Genomic DNA, 19666 nt, shown 5'->3' with positions numbered 1-19666 from the left:
TTTTTATCTTGATGAAGCCCAAAAGTTCATTTTTTCTTTTGTTTCTCTTGCCTTTGGAGATGTGTCATGAAAGAAGTTGCTGTGGCTGATGTCGACGAGGTTATAGCCTATGTTCTCCTCTAGGATTTTGACAGATTTCTGTCTCGCATCGAGGTCTTTCATCCATTTGGAGTTTATCTTTGTGTATGGTGTGAGAGAGTGGTCAAGTTTCATTCTTTTGCATGTAGCTGTCCAATTTTCCCAGCACCATTTATCGAAGAGACTTTTTTTCCACAGGACGTTTCTTCCTGCTTTGTCAAAGATTAGTTGACCATAGAGCCGAGGGTCCATTTCTGGAGTCTCTGTTCTGTTCCATTGGTCTATGTGTCCGTTTTTGTGACAGTACCATGCTGTCTTGGTAATCACAGCTTTGTAGTATAGCTTGAAATCAGGTAACGTGATGCCCCCAGCTTTGTTTTTCTTTTTCAACATTTCCTTGGCGATTCGGGGTCTTTTCTGGTTCCACACAAATTTTAGGATTGTTTGTTGCAGTTCTTTGAAAAATGTCATTGGTATTTTCATTGGGATGGCGTTGAAAGTGTAGATTGCTCGGTACAATAGACATTTTAACTATGTTTAATTTTCCAATCCATGAGCATGGAATGTTTTTCCATCTTTTTGTGTCGTCTTCAGTGTCTTTCATCAGTGTTCTGTAGTTTCTAGAGTATAGATCCTTTACCTCTCTGGTTAAGTTTATTCCGAGATATTTTATGATTTTTGACGCTATTGTAAATGGAATCAATTCCCTAATTTCTCTTTCTTCGGTCTCATTGTTCGTGTACAGAAATGCAACTGATTTCTGAGCATTGATTTTGTATCCTGCCACATTACCGAATTGTTCTATGAGTTCTAGTAATTTGGGGGTGGAGTCTTTTGGGTTTTCCATATAAAGTATCATGTCATCTGTGAAGAGAGTTTGACTTCTTTGCCAATTTGAATACCTTTTATTCTTTTTTGCTGTCTGATTGCTGTTGCAAGTACTTCTAGTCCTATGTTGAACAATAATGGCGAGAGTGGGCATCCTTGTCGTGTTCCTGATCTTAAGGGAAAGGCTTTCAGCTATTCCCCATTGAGAATGATATTCGCTGTAGGCTTTTCATAGATGGTTTTTATGAAATTGAGGAACTTACCCTCTATCTCTACACTCTGAAGGGTTTTAATCAGGAAAGGATGCTGTATTTTGTCAAATGCTTTTTCTTTTTTTTTTTTTAAATGATTTTTTATTATGTTAGTCACCATACAGTACATCCCCGGTCTCCGATGTAAAGTTCCATGATTCATTAGTTGCGTATAACACCCGGTGCACCATGCAATACATGCCCTCCTTACTACCCATCACCGGTCTATCCCATTCCCCCACCCCCCTCCCCTCTGAGGCCCTCAGTTTGTTTCTCATAGTCCATAGTCTCTCATGTTTCATTCCCCCTTCTGATTACCACCCTTTCTTTATCCCTTTCTTCCCCTACCGATCATCCTAGTTCTTATGTTCCATAGATGAGTGAAATCATATGATATTTGTCTTTCTCTGCTTGACTTATTTTACTTAGCATTATCTCCTCCAGTGCCGTCCATATTGCAGCAAATGTTGAAAACTCGTTCTTTCTGATAGCTGAGTAATATTCCATTGTATATATGGACCATAACTTCTTAATCCAGTCATCTGTTGAAGGGCATCTCGGCTCCTTCCACGATTTAGCTATTGTGGACAATGCTGCTATGAACATTGGAGTGCATATGGCCCTTCTCTTCACTACGTCTGTATCTTTGGGGTAAATACCCAGTAGTGCAATGGCTGGGTCATAGGGTATCTCAATTTTTAACTTTTTAAGGGACCTCCACACTGTTTTCCAGAGTGACTGTACCAACTTGCATTCCCACCAACACTGTAGGAGGGATCCCCTTTCTCCACATCCTCTCCAACAATTGTTGTTTCTTGCCTTGTCTATTTTTGCCATTCTAACTGGCGTAAGGTGGTATCTCAGTGTGGTTTTGATTTGAATTTCCCTGATGGCTAATGATTTTGAACACTTTTTCATGTGTCTGTTACCATTTGTATGTCTTCATTGGAAAAGTGTCTGTTCATATATTCTGCCCATTTTTTGATTTGTTTGTTTCTTGTGTATTGAGTTTGAGAAGTTCTTTGTAGATCTTAGATACCAGTCTTTTATCCATAGTGTCATTTGCAAATATATTCTCCCATTCTGTGGGCTGCCTCTTAGTTTTTTTGACTGTTTCCTTGGCTGTGCAGAAGCTTTTTATCTTGATGAAGTCCCATAAGTTCATTTTATCTTTTGTTTCTCTTGCCTTTGGAGATGTGTCATGAAAAAGGTTGCTTTGGCCGATGTCCTAGAGGTTGCTGCCTATGTTCTCCAAAATCCTCAACAAGATCCTGGCTAATAAAATCCAACAGTACATTAAAAGGATTATCCATCATGACCAAGTGGGATTCATCCCTGGGATGCACGCGTGGTTCAACATTTGCAAATCGATCAGCGTGATACATCATATCAACAAGAAAAGTCTCAGGAACCATATGATCCTCTCAATTGATGCAAAATAAGCATTTGACAAAATACAGCATCCTTTCCTGATTAAAACCCTTCAGATTGTAGGAATAGAGGGTACATTTCTCAATCTCATAAAAGCCATCTATGAAAAGCCTACAGCAAATATTACTCTCAATGGGGAAAAGCTGGAAGCCTTTCCCTTAAGATCAGGAACACGACAAGGATGCCCACTCTCGCCACTATTATTCAACATAGTACTAGAAGTCCTTGCAACAGCAATCAGACAACAAAAAGGGATAAAAGGTATCCAAATCGGCAAAGAAGAAGTCAAACTGTCTCTCTTCGCAGATGACATGATACTCTATATGGAAAACCCAAAAGAATCCACTCCCAAACTATTAGAAGTTATAGAGCAATTCAGTAATGTGCTGGGATACAAAATCAATGCTCAGAAATCAGTTACATTTCTATACACGAATAATGAGACTGAAGAAAGAGAAATTAGGGAATCCATCCCATTTACAATAGCACCAAAAACCATACATTACCTTGGAATTAACTTAACCAGAGACGTAAAGGACCTATATTCTAGAAACGATAAATCACTCTTGAAAGACATTGAGGAAGACATAAAAATATGGAAAAATATTCCATGCTCATGGATCGGAAGAATTAACATAGTTAAAATGTCCATGCTACCTAGAGCAATCTACACTTTCGATGCTATCCTGATCAAAATACCGAGGACATTTTTCAAAGAACTGAAACAAGTAGTCCTTAAATTTGTATGGAACCAGAAAAGGCCCCGAATCTCCAAGGAACTGTTGAAAAGGAAAAACAAAGCTGGGGGCATCATAATGCCGGATTTCAAGCTGTACTACAAAGCTGTGATCACAAAGACAGCATGGTACTGGCACAAAAACAGACACATAGACCAATGGAACAGAATAGAGAACCCAGAAATGGACCCTCGGCTCTTTGGGCAACTAATATTTGATAAAGCAGGAAAAAACATCCGGTGGAAAAAAGACAGTCTCTTCAATAAATGGTGCTGGGAAAATTGGACAGCTACATGCAAAAGAATGAAACTTGACCACTCTCTCACACCATACACAAAGATAAACTCCAAATGGATGAAAGACCTCGATGTGAGACAGGAATCCATCAAAATCCTAGAGGAGAACATAGGCAGCAACCTCTACGACATCGGCCAAATGCTTTTTCTGCATCAATTGAGAGGATCATATGGTTCTTGACTCTTTTCTTTTTTTTTTTTTTTAGATTTTATTTATTTATTTGACAGAGATAGAGACAGCCAGTGAGAGAGGGAACACAAGCAGGGGGAGTGGGAGAGGAAGAAGCAGGCTCATAGTGGAGGAGCCTGACGTGGGGCTCGATCCCGTAACGCTGGGATCACGCCCTGAGCTTAACCGCTGTGCCACCCAGGCGCTTCTTGTCTCTTTTCTTATTGATATGATCTATCACACTGATCGATTTGCAAATGTTGAACCACCCTTGCATCCCAGGGATGAATTCCACTTGGTCATGATGGATAATCCTTTTAATGTACTGTTGGATCTTATTAGCTAGGATCTTGTTGAGAATTTTGGCATCCATATTCATCGGGGATATCAGTCTGTAATTCTCCTTTTTGATGGGGTCTTTGTCTGGTTTTGGGATCAAGGTAATACTGGCCTCATACAATGAGTTTGGTAGTTTTCCTTCTGTTTCTATTTTTTGGAACAGCTTCAGGAGAATAGGTATTATTTCTTCTTTGAATGTCTGGTAGAATTCCCCGGGAAATCCGTCAGGCCCTGGACTCTTGTTTTTTTGGAAGGTTTTTGATCACTGCTTCAACCTCTTCATGATTAATCGGTCTGTTTAAATAATCAGTTTCTTCCTGTTTCCATCTTGGTAGTTTATAGGTTTCCAGGAAGGTATCCATTTCTTCCAGGTTATTTAATTTATTGGCATAAAGCTGTTGATAATAGTTTCTAATGATTGTTTCTATTTCCTTGGTGTTCGTCGTGATCTCTCCCCTTTCACTCATAATTTTATTAATTTGGGTCCTTTCTCTATTCTTTTGAATAAGTCTGGCCAGTGGCTTACCTATCTTATTTATTCTTTCTAAGAACCAGCTTCTAGTTCTGTTGATCTGCTCTGCTGTGCTCCTGGTTTCTAATTCATTGATCTCTGCTCTAATCTTGATCAACTGCCTTCTCGTGCATGGGTTAGGCCTGTTCTTCTGTTCCAACTCCAGCTTCTTAAGGTGAGAATATAAGGACTGCATTTTAGATTTTTCTGTTCTTTTGAGTGAGGCTTGGATGGCTATGTATTTTCCCCTTAGGACTGCCTTTGCAGTGTCCCATAGGTTTTGGACCGTTGTGTTTTCATTCTCATTGGTTTCCATAAATCGCTTAAGTTCTTCTTTAATTCCCTGGTTTACCCAATCATTCTTAAGCAGGATGGTTCTTAGTTTCCAAGTGTTTGAGTTTCTTCCAAATTGTTCCTTGTGATTGAGTTCCAGTTTCAAAGCATTGTGGTCTGAGAATATGCAGGGAATAATCTCAGCCTTTTGGTATTGGTTGAGACTTGTTTTGTGACCCAGTATATGGTCTATTCTGGAGAAAGTTCCATGTGCATTTGAAAAGAATGAGTATTCTGTTGTTCTGGAGTGTAGTGTTCTGTATATATGTGAGGTCCATCTGGTCCAGTATATCATTCAAAGCTCATTTTTTTTTATTGATTATCTGCTTAGATGATCTGTCTATTGCTGAGAGCGGAGTGTTGAGGTCCCCTGCTATTAACATATTATTATCTATATGTCTATTTATTCTGGTTAAGAGTTGGCTAGCTGCTCCCCTGTTGGGGGCATAGATATTTATAATCGTTAGATCCTCTTGTTGGATACACCTTTTAAGAATAATATAGTGTCCTTCTGTATCTCTAACTACAGTCTTTAGCTTAAAATCTAATCTGTCTGATATGAGAATTGCTACCCCACCTTTCTTTTGAGGTCCATTGGCATGAAAAATGGTTCTCCATCCCTTCACTTTCAGTCTTGATGTATCTTTAGGTTCAAGATGAGTCTTTTATAGACCGCAAATGGATGGGTCATGTCTTTTTATCCAATCTGCAACCCTGTGGTGTTTTATGGGAGCATTTAGGCCACTCACATTGAAAGTGATTATTGAGAGAGATGATTTTAATGATTTCATGCTGCCTGTGAAGTCTTTGTTTCTACAGATTGTAAATTCTGTTCTGTATCACTCTTGGGGTCTTTTTACTTTTATAGAACCCCCCCCCTTAATATTTCTTGTAGGGCTGGCTTGATGGTCACATATTCTTTCAGTTTCTGCCGGTCTTGGGAGCTCCTTGTCTCTCCATCAATCCTGAATGACAGCCTTGCTGGATAAAGGATCCTTGGCTGCATGTTCTTCTCAGTTAGAACTCTGAATATGTCTTGCCAGCTTTTTCTGGCTTGCCAGGTCTGTGTAGACAGGTCTGACGTTATTCTGATGTTCCTTCCTCTGTACGTGAGGATTCTCTTCCCCCTGTCCACTTTCAAGATTTTTTCCTTGGATCTAAGATTTGTGAATTGTACTATTATGTGACATGGTATAGGTCTGTTCTCATTGATCTTGGAAGGGGTCCTCTCTGCCTCTTGGACATGAATGCTTGTTTCCTTTGCCAGATTAGGAAAGTTCTCAGCTACAGTTTGTTCAAATATCTCTTCTAGACCTCTCTCTTTCTCCACCCCCTCAGGGATGCTGATGATTCTGACATTGGAATGTTTCATTGAGTCAGTAACCTCCCATATTCTTATTTCATGAAATTGGAGTTTTTTAAGCCATGTTCCCTCTTTTTCCTTCTTTTCTATCATCTCATCTTCCAACTCATGAATTCATTCTCTCTCCTTTACCGTGGCTGTCAGAGCATCCAGCTTAGACTGCATTTGATTCATAACATTCTTAATTTCTGCCAGATTCACTCTCATTTCCACCCTTAGAGATCTATATTCTCATTAATATTTTCGTTAATATTTTTTTCAAGCCTACATATCATCTTGACCATTGTTACTCTGAACTCCATTTCTGACAATTTGGTTATATCCATATCTGTTAGTTCTGTGGCAGAGGCCACAGTCTCTGTTTCTTTCCTTTTGGGGGGTTCCTCCTCATCATCATTCTAATGAGGAGAGGTTGTGGGGATGCCCAGAGCCCAGATTATTGACCAGGACCCAGGCAGTGTGCACTTGTTTTATAGGAACCTTAGGGATGTGGGCTTCTTGATTTTTCAGCCTGCCTTCTGGGGGAGGGGCCTGCCACACCGATACTCAGGCAACCCTGTTTGGGTAGAGTCTCCGTGTCCCCTGCGAGGGGGGATGGGGATGGGCCCAATGCGAACCGGTATTTCCGAGCTTTTGTTCTCTGGCGGCTTTCCCTGGAGGTTTTCTGTGACTCTTCTGAGAGAGCAGCAGTGGCCGTATCCTAGCCTCTGTTTCATAACAGAGAGGTCGCAGTCTGCTCTCCACTGAGCTCTCCTGGCCACTTTAACTCTGTTTTTGTTAGTGCTGCTAAAAACCCCGCAGCGTCCCGGGTTGTGCACCCCACAGCCAGTGTCCCAGCCCTCACTTCCAGCGCTGTCTCATCTCTGCCCTTTGTGCTTCTAACACCACCAGCCACCCCTGGTTCCCGTGCGCTCCCGAGCTCCCTGTTTCAGTGTGGTTCGCTCTTGCTCCATAGCTCTGGTTTTCAGTCTGGTTTGAGTATGCGCTCCCGAGCTCCCAGTTTCAGTCTGGTTTCTCCGGGGCTACTGATCCGGGAGTCCGGCCTGCTCCCCAGTGCAGGTGGCTACTGCTTCCCGGCGCCCGAGCGCGGCCGCTCCCTCCCCCTTTCGTTTATGTTCCGATATCTGCACGCAGATTCACGGCTCCCCTCTTCGTACCTCAGTACTCCGCGCTGGAGATGTTCGTTTGTAGAGATCCAGATGCATCTTCCTGCATCTCAGGCTGATTTCATGTGTGTTCAGGATGGTCTGGTAGATATCCAGCTCAATTTAGGGGACCAGCTGAAAAAGGGTCCCCCCACTCCTCCACCATCTCTTTTTCCCCTGTTCTAAGTTCTATAAAATTCTTAGTCATTATCTGTTCACATAGTTCATTTTTTTTCCTCTTCTTCTGAGACTCTGATTATATGTCTTTATGTACATTGTGTGCGTACAATTATTTGTACTAACATACATTTCCTTTATGTATTTTATCCTCTCTGCTGTGTTTTCTCCCTTTTGTCGCCCTCTGCTGTATTCTGGGCAGAATGGCCTTATTTCCGCTCTTAATTTTTTTATTGCATTTTTTTAATTGGTAATTTTCAAGTCTGCTTTGTCATTCTTTACTGTTTCTAATTCCTTGCTGTAATTTTCAAGTATTTCTAATATTTCTTCGATTATAGTAAGCACAGTATTTGTATAGTTCAGTGTCTAATTCCGTTCACTATCAGCTGTTTTTATAGATTTGTTTTGTAGACTGTTTTTTCTGCCAGTGTTTGTTCATGCTGTCTTATTTCCTCCTATTCCTGGTAGAAAACTGTACACCAAACAGTGTATTTGGGAAAAAAAATGTAGAAACAATTCAAAGCTTAGGATGATCGTATCTTCCTCAGAAACAAACTTTCATCCATTTCTATCAGATGGCTGGGGTATCACCCATCCCAAACCAGTTTAATGCACCTGGAGGTCCCCTGGTGATCGAAATCAGGCTGGATCGTGGCTTATTAGCTTCCAACCTACCTTTCTCCAGAGTGTGAAGCTTCTGGGACCCCGGACTAACGTGGTGGAAGGCTTATCATAGTCAACACTTGGATGAGCTCTAAGTGGATTTTTGCTCCTCTCTGTCAAGTAAAAGAAATGACTTCCCGTTTCCAAGTGGTTTCTTCCGTATCAGTAAATGTCCTCAGAGTGAGGGGTTTCAGTGCTAGATTTACTCCGGCTTTGCAGTTTCTTGTAGAATTCTTCATTATCTTGTTAGTTCTTCAGCACTTCTGAGATTTTTTTTCATCCAGCTATTTTAACAATCCTCAGCCAGAAGATTATTTTGAACCACTCAGCCCATTATTCATCCTAAACCTGACTTTCTTACCTCATTTGAAGTAATTCAATAAAGACATCCTAAGTACAAAGTTCTTAAGTACAAAGTTCACTAATGAGTACTATTTTTGTCTTTGAATAGAAATATTTAACAAGAGGCAGCCATAGTATCTCATCAAAGAGGTTTTGAGCCAGAGCTGCTGTTGATGTTTATTTTCTCTTTCTTTCTTTTTTTTTTTTTTTAAGATTTTATTTATTTACTTGACAGAGAGAGAGACAGCCAGCGAGAGAGGGAACACAGGCAGGGGGAGTGGGAGAGGAAGAAGCAGGCTCCCAGTGGATGAGCCCAATGTGGGGCTCGATCCCAGGACTCCGGGATCATGCCCTGAGCCGAAAGCAGACGCCCAATGACTGAGCCACCTGGGCGCCCCTGATGTTTATTTTCTTTTCCCAAACATAAGACATACAGATCATGCTGAAGGATCTGTTTATTAATCCCAGTTCCTCTTTCAATATGAATTATTATTCTGTGGTTTTTCCATCAGTGTTTACTACCTTTCTATACTTTTGTCATAATTTAGAGGAGAGGCCTCAAGATGTATAATTGCGTATTTGCTGTAGAATTACATCACTCAGTATTTATGGCATAATCATCATGTGCTGGGTAATATACCGGTGCTCTCGAGCCGCCCACGTGGCCGATGCCACTCAAAGGAAATGTGAAGCAAGTCCTCTACTTCAGTTGCTTTGTGTTTTTTCTAGATGGCTGAGAAACTACACAAAAATCGCTTAGAGAACAAAGATCTACGGGAGAAACTGCGTACTCTTACCAGACAATATAAGATTGTCTTAAGTGAGGAAGATAAACTTTTTATGCAGAAACAGAAAATTTACGATGAGTATGTTTCTATCCACGAGCTGTACGTGAATTGACATGCCATAGTTACGGGGTGCTTTCCCTGGCCACAGAATGGTGACTCTCCGCTTCACCTCATCCGAGTTTTCAAATCTGCTGACAACAATGAAATATTATTTACCCAAAAAAACACACTTCTAATTTACTTCTGTATGTCCTGGGTAATGCTTTCCTCCTATGGGTCAGATCAAATCCACAAACACCATATGGATTATATTTATTTCTTAATCAGATTCTTGCAAAAAAAAAAAAAATCCTGCTTTTACCCCATGAGACTGTCTAGAGAAGCTGTGAAATCCACCTTCATCAGAAACTGGCTCTGCACCTCTAGTCCCCGTCTCAGAGATGGCTTGGATCATTGACACAATCCCCAGAGACACGATTCCCAGAGATTGGGAAATTATTCTAGGAAATTCCTATCTTTTACTACCTGTTGGACTCCATTCAAGCACCAAGGCTTGTCAATTCCACCGCCCCAATATTTCTCAAATATATCCCATTTTCCTCTCCAACGCCATTCTTGTCACCTCTTTCAGCTTCTCTGCTCCGGCTCGTCTTCCCACTTTCAGCTTTACCCCCCTTCACTTGTTGCCCTCCTTTCCACCAGAATGATCCTTCTGAAACACCCTTCTGTTGCTATTCCTTCTCATCAGTCACCGCGTTGTAGTCCGTGGGGTCCGGACCTGTCTGTCCTGCCGAACTCTGATCAGATCCGGGTAGTTGTTCGGCCGTACTCACTGCTGGATCCCCTCATACGTGGCTTAGCAGATAGTGAGATTCACCAATAGTTTCTTTACACAGAATAACACCTTGCAAGCATGAATTATCTAATAATCCATCATTACAGGCGAAGTTAGATCTCAGGGAAGTGTCATTACAGTGTTCAGGGGCACTTATGTCAAACTGAGGTTGGGGTCCGTGCGGTATTTGAGCTGCCGAGAGCTGTTGCGATCACTGTATCTCATCCAAGGGAATTGCCCACTGAGAATCTGTTGTTAGTAGTTCTTTAGGCAAAAATTTACCCCAGGTCAATACTACGTTATCAGTTTTAATCACAAAATGTGCTGATGGGAAATAATGGTAACACTAGAACAGTTACTGTTGTTTCAGGTTTTTGTCTTCAGCTGGGGCTGCCATGACAAAACACCATACACTGCGTGGTTTCAACAACAGAAGTTGATTTCTCAGTTGCAGAGGCTGGGTGTCTAAGATCAGGGTGCCTGCATGGTCAGGTTCCGATAAGAGCCCTTTTTCCTGGGTTGTGTGCACCTGCCTTCTCACTGTGTTTTTACGTGGTAGAGAGAGGGAGAGGACAAGCTCTCTGGCATCTCTCCTTATGAGGGCGCCCACCCCATCATGACCTCATCTAGTCAGGTGACCTGAGCACTTCGCAAAAGCCCCATCTTCAAATACCATCACACTGGGTGTTAGGGTTTCAACGTAGGAATTTGTGGGGGACACATTTCAGTCCATAGCAGTTTTGAAGAAGATGGGACCCTTACATTTCGAAGAAGATGAGACACAAACAGAGCACTTTGTTACAGGAATGTCCTTCTCAATGTCTGGAAAAAACTGACATTGGACAAAACTGTACATGTCCCATTATTCTCTCTGCAAATTGGAGACAAAATATAAGCATTTGTTATAAAATGCCTTATGGGTGCCACACCACACACTGGCTTGAGCACCTGATATCTCATTTAATCCTGACACCTGCTGAGATAGGCATTGTGGGCCCTATTTTATGAATGGAGAAACTGAGGCTCATCCACAGGCAGAGTTTATGAAGTCACACTGCTAGAAAGAGGTAAAGCCGGTATTTAAAGTTGGTCTGAATAACTCGCTTTTCACAAAAGAACATGGTAGAATTGATAAATGCGTTACAAGAGACACCTCCACTCAGTGCGATGGAGTCTACAGAACTCTTCTTGTGGTTTTAGGGTTACGAATGCAATTAATGCTCTTTCCGTGGCTTGGGGATTTTCATAAGTTTAGATTTAGCCACCACTGGCAAAAAGATTTTGTTTCTATTTTTACTAATTTGGTAAATAGTTTATGAGCTGAACTTTCCAACCTACTTTCCACATTCTTATTTGTGATTCTATGTCCTGTCTTGGTGAGGATTGAAAAATGATGATTTCACCCTTCAATTTATGATAACTCTGGTTTTTTTTTGGTGGTAGAAATCAGAAACAACTGGCATTTATTACTCAGAAAGAAAACTTCCTATCACAAAGAAAAGTAGATATCAAAAATATGGAAGAAGGACTTGTCACGCTCCATGATCTTCATCGGTACGTTTGTTGCCTTTGAATCTTTTCATCTTCATCTTCTCTGCATTTATTTTCTAATATGTGGTAACAATAGAGCTGACAACCTCTGATATCCTGTAGAAAAGGAGGCTTAAAATTCACTGTCTCTGTTTTACAGTCTGGAAGAGTCATTATCATTGAATCCATCGTTGAAAGGATAGGCAGGTCCTAAGTTCCACGCGAGCTGCTGGACATGAGAAATGGACGCCTTAGCAGTCTAGTAACAAGAACGTGCCCGAACAGTATCACAACACCGACCCCCTATGGTGTTCCCTTCTGCCATTCTAAATCACTTTAATTTTTAACGGTAATTTTTCTGATTAAAAAAGTACCGCTTGCACCTGATTTTAAAATTCAAATATAGAAATGTGTGACTTAGGAGAGTAGAAGTTACCCTAATCTCCATCTCCCCCCAGAGATCTCACTGTTTAGTCTCTGCTATGCATGCTTTCCATAGAGGAGTGCGTTTGTACATCCCCAAATGGGATAGCCCTTTTCTATAACTGGAATTTTCCCACTTACATTGGGTAACTTACACAATATTATGTTTCAGTTATATATCAATAAAAAGCTGGAAAAATATCTCTGGGAAAATGGTAAAACAAATATGGTAAATGGCAACATTTGGAGAAGTTGGTGAAAGGCATGTGGGAATTCTTTGTATTAATTTTTACGCTTATCTGATTTTAAAACTATTTCAGAAGAAGACAAAATTCCTGTATATGGGACCTCATTCCTCATTCTTTAACTATCTAGTATCTTGTTTACAGATTATGCTATGTTTTATTTAACCAGTACCCTGCTGACTTTATTTTTGTGTTTTCTATACTGCAAGCACTTTTCAAAGTTCACACCACATAAAGATATACTCTAACGTGTATCTCTGTCCACCTATACAACTATTTCTTTGTAATAAAGTCCTAAAAGTTGAATTACTGGCTCAAATAGGGTTGCATATTTTCATTTTTATAATTTGAATGTATTTTCTTATTTGAATATAGGGCAATGGAGGAACTAGCTTATAGAACTAAGATAGTGGTGATTGAATTTGACCTGTACCAACAGAAATCTAGAACATGGCAGGACGTGTGGGTTGTGTGTCCTTATGTTGCTAAACAACATATTTCAACATGTATTTCTCCTGTTGGGTTCAGAAAGGAAACTATGAACTCTTCCCTGTGAAAGAGCAGGAAGACAGAATTGGGTTGAGTAGGGGTCCTATTTTCCACATGAATAATGCATATTCCATAACCAATTGTTATGCCATCATTGCTCTGGGCACCAGGAAGCTCAGAACCAAATTTGTGACCCAATATCGGTTTCCACTTAGGACTTTTTATATTATTGTTGCGTTATTTTAAACTAGTTCGACTCCTTGGTGGATTAAACCAAATACGTAAGTAAAATCAATGAGGTTAGGGCACACTGTGAAGAACCTTGAAGTTCCAGGGGAGGGTAATAGATTTATTGAGGTAGGAAATCAAGAGCCCACACTATGGTTCAAATGGAGAAGGAACATGGTTATGTTTCTAGTTTCACAGCATTACATATTCTGTTTCAGTTATGAATATTTGTTTTTTAAAAGACATAAAGTCACATTTTTCTGCATATGAAGCACTTAATAGGGAAAAAGGGAATAAGAAAAATCAAGGCTTCTGATACCTGTGTTAGACTCTTCATGTTTCTACCCATCCTAGATTCACAAGAAAATCTTCCATCTGTAATTGCTACTTAACCCTAGTACAAAAATCAATAAAGGCTTTCTGAATTATACATTGGATCCAGTCAGGACTCAGTCTAGAATCCAAAGTTCCTCACCAGTTTGTTGATCCTCCCCCGTCCTGTGTGACCGTTATTACTTCCCTTGATGTCCTCTGTCTGCAGCAAGTCTGTGTTGGTCAGAGAGTCTTGACTCGCTTCTCCCTTTCTGTCTTTGCAAAGGATGACGCCCTTTCCATGGTGGGATTCCCCCTCCATTCTGGCAATCCAAGTTCCTCCCTCTGTTAAACATTAACCTCCAATAACCCTCCCTCAGTTGCCTCCCCAGAATCTATTCTTCCTTTCTCTTGGGTATCACCACAACACTTGCAAAATCAGTCTGCATTTGTACGAAATCATCGTTGTCTTTCTCTGAGTCTACCACCACCTTTAGTTGTTCCACTAGGTTTGGTTTGTCTCCCAAGTCATCTTATGCACAAGAATGATACATCAAGTCTTTCATAGATTCTGCTAGCTTCCACAAATGTAAAATCCAATGTATGTTTTCTTGTTTTTAGAGCAACAAAGACAGTTTATCGGAAACAAATAAAAATCCTGAGTGATAACCTGGAAAGAGAAAAGCAGAGATGGTAAAAAAAAAAAAAATAAAAATTCATTTGTGTTATGAGTAGTATATGTTTATCTTAATGAACAGTGCCCCAGAGTAGGGAGGAAATCAGAGTACTTGCTGCTAGCTAGAGCCCGAGGAACTCCGTTTCCTAAATTAAATTGAGTTCTCTCAGGTCTGGATGCATTTGTTAGTTTAATGTCAGGGCATTGAACAGAACCAGAGTTTTCCATTTCAATCGAGTGAACTCACCAAAGAGTGAAATTGCCAATATTTGTGCAATGCCTCGTGCTCACCAGGCTTCCGTGTGGACCAGGAGCGGAGGCGACAGGGGAGCGTGGATAAATGTACAGGCTCTGGAGGTGGGCTACTTTGGCTGCTCTGTCTCCTACTAGCACTGCGACCGAGGCTGTGTTATTTAGCAATCTCCCTGCTCCCATTCCTATAAAGTGGCCGATGCTGGTAGCAGCCACCCTGTGAGGTCACCGTGAATGGTAAAGGAGATGATCCATATCAAGCATTGACATGACTCCCTGGCACCTAGGAAGTATTTGCAAAAACTTAGCTGTATTTTATTGTTGTTGTCATTACTATTAATGTCATGCATAGGACTCCAGTTGCACATTTTTACCCTTCTCCAACGTAGCTTTTTTATGTTGCAGCGGAGAGAAGAATTGGAGAACCCAGAAGGTTGAAATCCCTTATTAGCATTCTGGGTAATTTAGGGAATTTCACTACTGTTTCTGTCTGGGTCTCTCCTCTCAGCTACCCGCTCCCGAACCTTCCCCATATCTACCCTTTACCTGAAGGAGGGGAGCTGCCACGTGTGGTTTGTCCACTGTCCTACTGGACGTACCGACACCGCTCGTGACGATGTAGCAGCCGGTGAAGACGGGCAGCACTGACGCAGTTAACACTTCGGCTTATTTTTTTCAGCTGATGCGCAAGGTCCGCATCACCAAGGGCACAAACAGTTTTGTATAATCATAGTAAGATTTGTTTTGCTTTGAATTCCTTCATCTTTTCCGGAAACCGTTATGTCAATTTAATGATGATTCTTTGTGTTCTAATTTCTAGTATTATAACTCAGTGGAAAGTAGCTTGTTTGCAGAAGAAGCATGCGCGTTGGAGAAAGAAGCTAAAAATTGAAACAGAAGAAATTTTAGATAAAGTTCAGGCTTCGGAACTGAGACGCACTGAATTATTACAAGAGGTAAAGGAGCTCAGGGACTTAATGGTATTGCTCCATATTAGCACAGACTTAGAATTATTACTGCCTATCAGGGATTCTCCTTCACTACATAATTCAACCTTACCTTCTTAAAAGATGTTTTCCTTTCTGGCCGTGTTTAGAGTAAATTATTTAACTTTCTTAAAAAATGTATCTATTTGTTGTGTTTTAACTTCAGCAAAGTAACTCTTCTCTCTAGAAGCTGCTTTTGAAACAGGCAACCAGAAACTTACTTGATGTTAACTTCTAGGGAAGCTCTCTCTAAAAAAAAAAAAAAAAAAAGGGACCAAACATCACTTATTTAGCTCCAGTATTGGCCTTCTGCCCACCCTCCGGCCCCCACCACTCCCATTCCCCATTTCCTCATGCAGTTTATTGATACTGTTTGGTGAATGAATTAACCTCTGCAAGGGGAAAAAAAGCGTTCCTCTCAGTGGTTACTGTGAAATAATATAATCTAACACTGGAGCCGAGTCTCATACGAAGAGATGCTCTCTCTTGGCTGTTTGAAAATGTAAGGCTGACGGCAACAAAGACAAATGACAAGTCTTCAGGTCTGGTTTTTTTTTTTTTTTCCTTTTCCAATTAGACCAGTGTACGAGAAAAAGAGATCACTGAATTTTTGGCAGAGATTGAAAGAGTTACCTTAGAATTAAAACAAGAGGAGGAGAAATTTATTATCAAAGAAAAAAAGTTAATTCAAGAGTTGAGCGAGTATGAGGTAAGTTTTGTTTTACATCTAAGATAATTTTAGATGGCTCTGTGGGGGAGGGGGTGTGTTTCACGCTATTCTAATCAATTCAGCGTAAACTCTTCCAGTGTGAGCAAGGCCCTTTCTTTTTTTCCTGAGAAAAGAGCAACAAAAACTTTTTTTTTTTTTCAGTTAGAAAAGAAAATCAACACTCCGAGTTGGGTAGAAGTGCTGGCAGAGTCTATGGGGACAGGTGGAGGACAGCAGGAAGCCATGGCGAGCTGGCATGGGACCGGCTGGGGAAAGCAGCAAAGGGCGAGGGAGGCCAGTCAGGCCAAACTCAGAAATCCTCATTACAGAGAGGGCATCCCACTGAGTTGGAGCTGATCTGGGATGAGCACAGATGCTGGGAGAGGTAGAGAGAAAGGGCACAGAGCGTACCCGGGGGGCCCAGAGATGGCTGGTCTCTGGAAACACAACAGGAGATGCACCTTTCCCTTTCACCAAAGGTAAGGGGCTGAAGGTAAGGGGCTGTTTCTGGGAGACCTACCCTGGTACACTAAAACGAGGAGAAAAGGGTGGTGGGAGAAGCCCTCCTGAACTTGGTTCGTTTTGAAGAGGAACAGAGTCCTGGCTGCGTGAAAGAGGGGCTTTCTTTGACGACAACAGTCCCTCGCTGGAGCGGGGGAAGCAGGGAGTCCTGACGTTTCGAAGTTTAGGTCTTGCCAAGCTCACGCCTCCCTGCACAACTCCCACCAAATCCTGCAGAAACGGTTCGCAGATAACAGGTCCGAGAAGAGCCGGTTCTCTCTAGTAGGAAGAACAGAGAAGGAGCAGCTATGTCCTCCAAGCAAACACACTCCGAGAGGAACAAGTGAAAGGGGGAACACGAGTTTCCAACGACTGAAGAACACTCAGATGCTGGGATGCGTGCAATCTGATCAAACGCTCCTCCATACATTAAAAAAAAAAAAAAAAAAACGCCAAACCTGTAATTTCTGTAGACGTGCCAAGGCGGATCAGCAGCAGGGAAATCTAGGGAGTCAGGGAAGAGGTGTCCGGAGGGGATGGCCGGAAATAAGAGATGGAAACTGGCACAACTCGGGGAACAAAGAAGGGCAAGAAAGCACTGCACAGAGTCAGACAAATTAGAAGAAACAGACGGGAGAGGAGTCAGGGTGGGAAGCGTTTCTCGGTCGCTTGCCGTCTGTGTTGGTGTCTGTGTTGGTGCCTGGCACTCTCTTAGATGCTGAACTGCACAAATTAAAAAAGACAAAACTCTGTCCTTACGGTGCTTACATCCCGGTGGAGGGAGATTGAAAATAAACAAGATAAACAGGTGAACATCTAGTATATTCAGTGGTGAGAAATGCTGGTGAGAAAACTAGAGCCCGGACCGGGGAGGGGGCGAGTGTGTGTGATGCAGCCCATGTGCGGTGGGAAGGAAGGGTAGGTCCCGGACGGGGTGAGGACGGGGGCCTTGGAGCTATCTGGAGAAGCCAGCTCCAGGCAGAGGGCATGCCCCACACGAAGGACTAAGGCAGGACTGGCCCGTCTGAGGAATAGCAAGGAGGCAGTGTGGCTGGAGCGGACAGGAGGGAGAGGGACCCATCTTCCAGAAGTAGATGTTGAGATGGAACGAGGAGGGCAAAGGTTTATTAGGGAGGAACACCTCTGAAAGGACTGGGCAGGGGAAGCCGTCAGACATCATGGAACCGCAAACTCTCTGTGGGGCACTCCTGAGCAAGGACGGTCCGTTAGCGGAGCCCGGCCTGGGGCAGAAATGGCCTCACTTTTGCGCCACCTCCTTGCTCAGTCAGTTGATTGGGGGCCACCCCTCGAAGAGCATGGCCGTCACTAGATGTCCAAGGAGACTCTGAAGGAGTCTGGAGGCTGGCAGCTGACCACACTCCTTGCCACAAGGCAGTGAGTCCTTCCTCGAGGGGCGACCCAAGAGGGAGGGGCATTCCCAGGTCTGCCACCTTATAGGCCATTGTGAGGACTTTGTCTTTTCTCTGCCTGGGCAGAGAAGCCAGAAGAGCGTTCTGAGTGAAGGGCTGAAATGATCTGATTTTCATTTAAATGGAATCTCTAGCTGCTATGTTGAGTGAAATTTAGGAAAGCAGCAGGGGGTGCGGGAAGACCACCGAGGCAGCTAGAGCGATAGCCCAAGTGGCTCAAGTAGCTCGAACCAGAGCGGTAACCAAGGAGGTATCGAAAGTAGCCGGTCAGCGTGGCAGGTGTTCCTCGAGGCAGAGCTGACCGAGTTCACCGTCGTACTTAACGGTAAGCCAGTCCCCTTCAAGTCAGCAGGAAGGGGAGGACGCTGGGTAACGTGGCATTCGAGCTTAAGCAGTGCCATTAGGCGGGAGAAGTAGGCCGTCTTCCAGCGTCCACCCCGCGGGCCGGGCTGTGTGCCCGCTGCAGGGCTGTGTCCACCGTGTCGAATTCACACAAAGGCATGGACGGATGGCAGCTCGTGCACCGTTATTATAAAGCCATAGCCCCGTTTCCCCTGGCTAAGCCTCATCAATGCCCCGGACCAAATTGGAAATTAGAATCCCCTTCCTGCTTTTGGTTCAGTGGCATGAGGAGCCACAGGCTTCTGCATTACTCTGATCTAGTGCTGCCCCTTTGAGCACGAGTGGGTCTGCTGGGTCCTACAGCCCTGTGTCTGGCAGGGTTCAGTCGGAGAAGCAGAGCCCCCAGGAAAGGGCTCCGTTAGAGGATTTGGCTTTCTGCAGTGGTGGGAGCTGGTTACACTCTAGTGAGGCTGTCAGCTTTCCGTCTGAGCTGGGACCTGAAGGCTGCAGGGCAGGCAGGTGGGAAGGGAAGGTGGGCAGGAAGTCATGGAATGAGCTGGAACTCATCCCAGTGAGCAGGGACTGGGACCTGCATCAGTCTCTCTCTTTTCCAAGGCTCCAGTTCCAAGGGGTTGCAGCCAAAGCCAGAGCCCATCATCACTGAACCAAGTGTGTACGTGGCTCAGGGCTCAGGGAAGCTTGAAGGAACAGAAGCCGCGGGGCTGACCCACTGAGCCAGGAGACGAACGCTAACTTGCCTGAGAGGCAGCCAAACCCTCCCCAAAAGCGTGAAACAAGAGCACGGTTGCTTGTCAGGGCAGTGCTGGCAGCTAAGTCCGTGCAGGCGATGGCGATGATTTTGTGCATTCACATAGCTGCTGAGACCCCCAGGCTCTTCCCTTGGACAGCATAGTAGAGATAACACACAGCTGAGTTCCCTGACACTGCAGCGTGGAAAAATTTACTCCTCATCCTGCATTGTAATAGGTTTAAATTATGGTGGCGTTTTGTTTAACGATTTTATTTATTTATTTTAGAGAGTACGCAAGCAGAAGGAGGGGCCGAGGGGGAGGGAGGGGACAAGCAGACTCCGCACAGTGTGGAGCCTGACGTGGGGCTGGATCCCAGGATCCCGAGATCATGACCTGAGCCAAAACCAAGTCGGCCGCTTAACTGACTGAACCACCCAGGCGTCCCATTAAATTACGGTGTTTTTATGTATGTTTTTGTCTTTCTGTATTTGTTCCTAAGGATCTA

General features: G+C 43.0%; 1 protein-coding gene across 1 annotated transcript in view; it reads left to right on the top strand.

The window, feature by feature from the left end:
* The window catches only part of CCDC175 (coiled-coil domain containing 175), a 74011-nt gene that overhangs the window by 25303 nt on the left and 29042 nt on the right, over positions 1 to 19666 (top strand). The window contains exons 9-13 of the mRNA XM_045810365.2: positions 9393 to 9529; positions 11730 to 11840; positions 14135 to 14206; positions 15262 to 15397; positions 16005 to 16136. Coding sequence (XP_045666321.2) covers positions 9393 to 9529; positions 11730 to 11840; positions 14135 to 14206; positions 15262 to 15397; positions 16005 to 16136 — 588 coding nt within the window. The remainder of the gene's footprint in view (positions 1 to 9392; positions 9530 to 11729; positions 11841 to 14134; positions 14207 to 15261; positions 15398 to 16004; positions 16137 to 19666) is intronic.

The sequence above is a fragment of the Ursus americanus genome, chromosome 26 (genome assembly GCF_024610735.1).
Source record: "Ursus americanus isolate L20-20 chromosome 26, mUrsAme1.1.p, whole genome shotgun sequence".
Taxonomy (NCBI): Eukaryota; Metazoa; Chordata; class Mammalia; order Carnivora; family Ursidae; genus Ursus; species Ursus americanus.
Note: the sequence above shows the minus strand (reverse complement) of the source record. Positions and strands in the feature narration are given on the sequence as shown.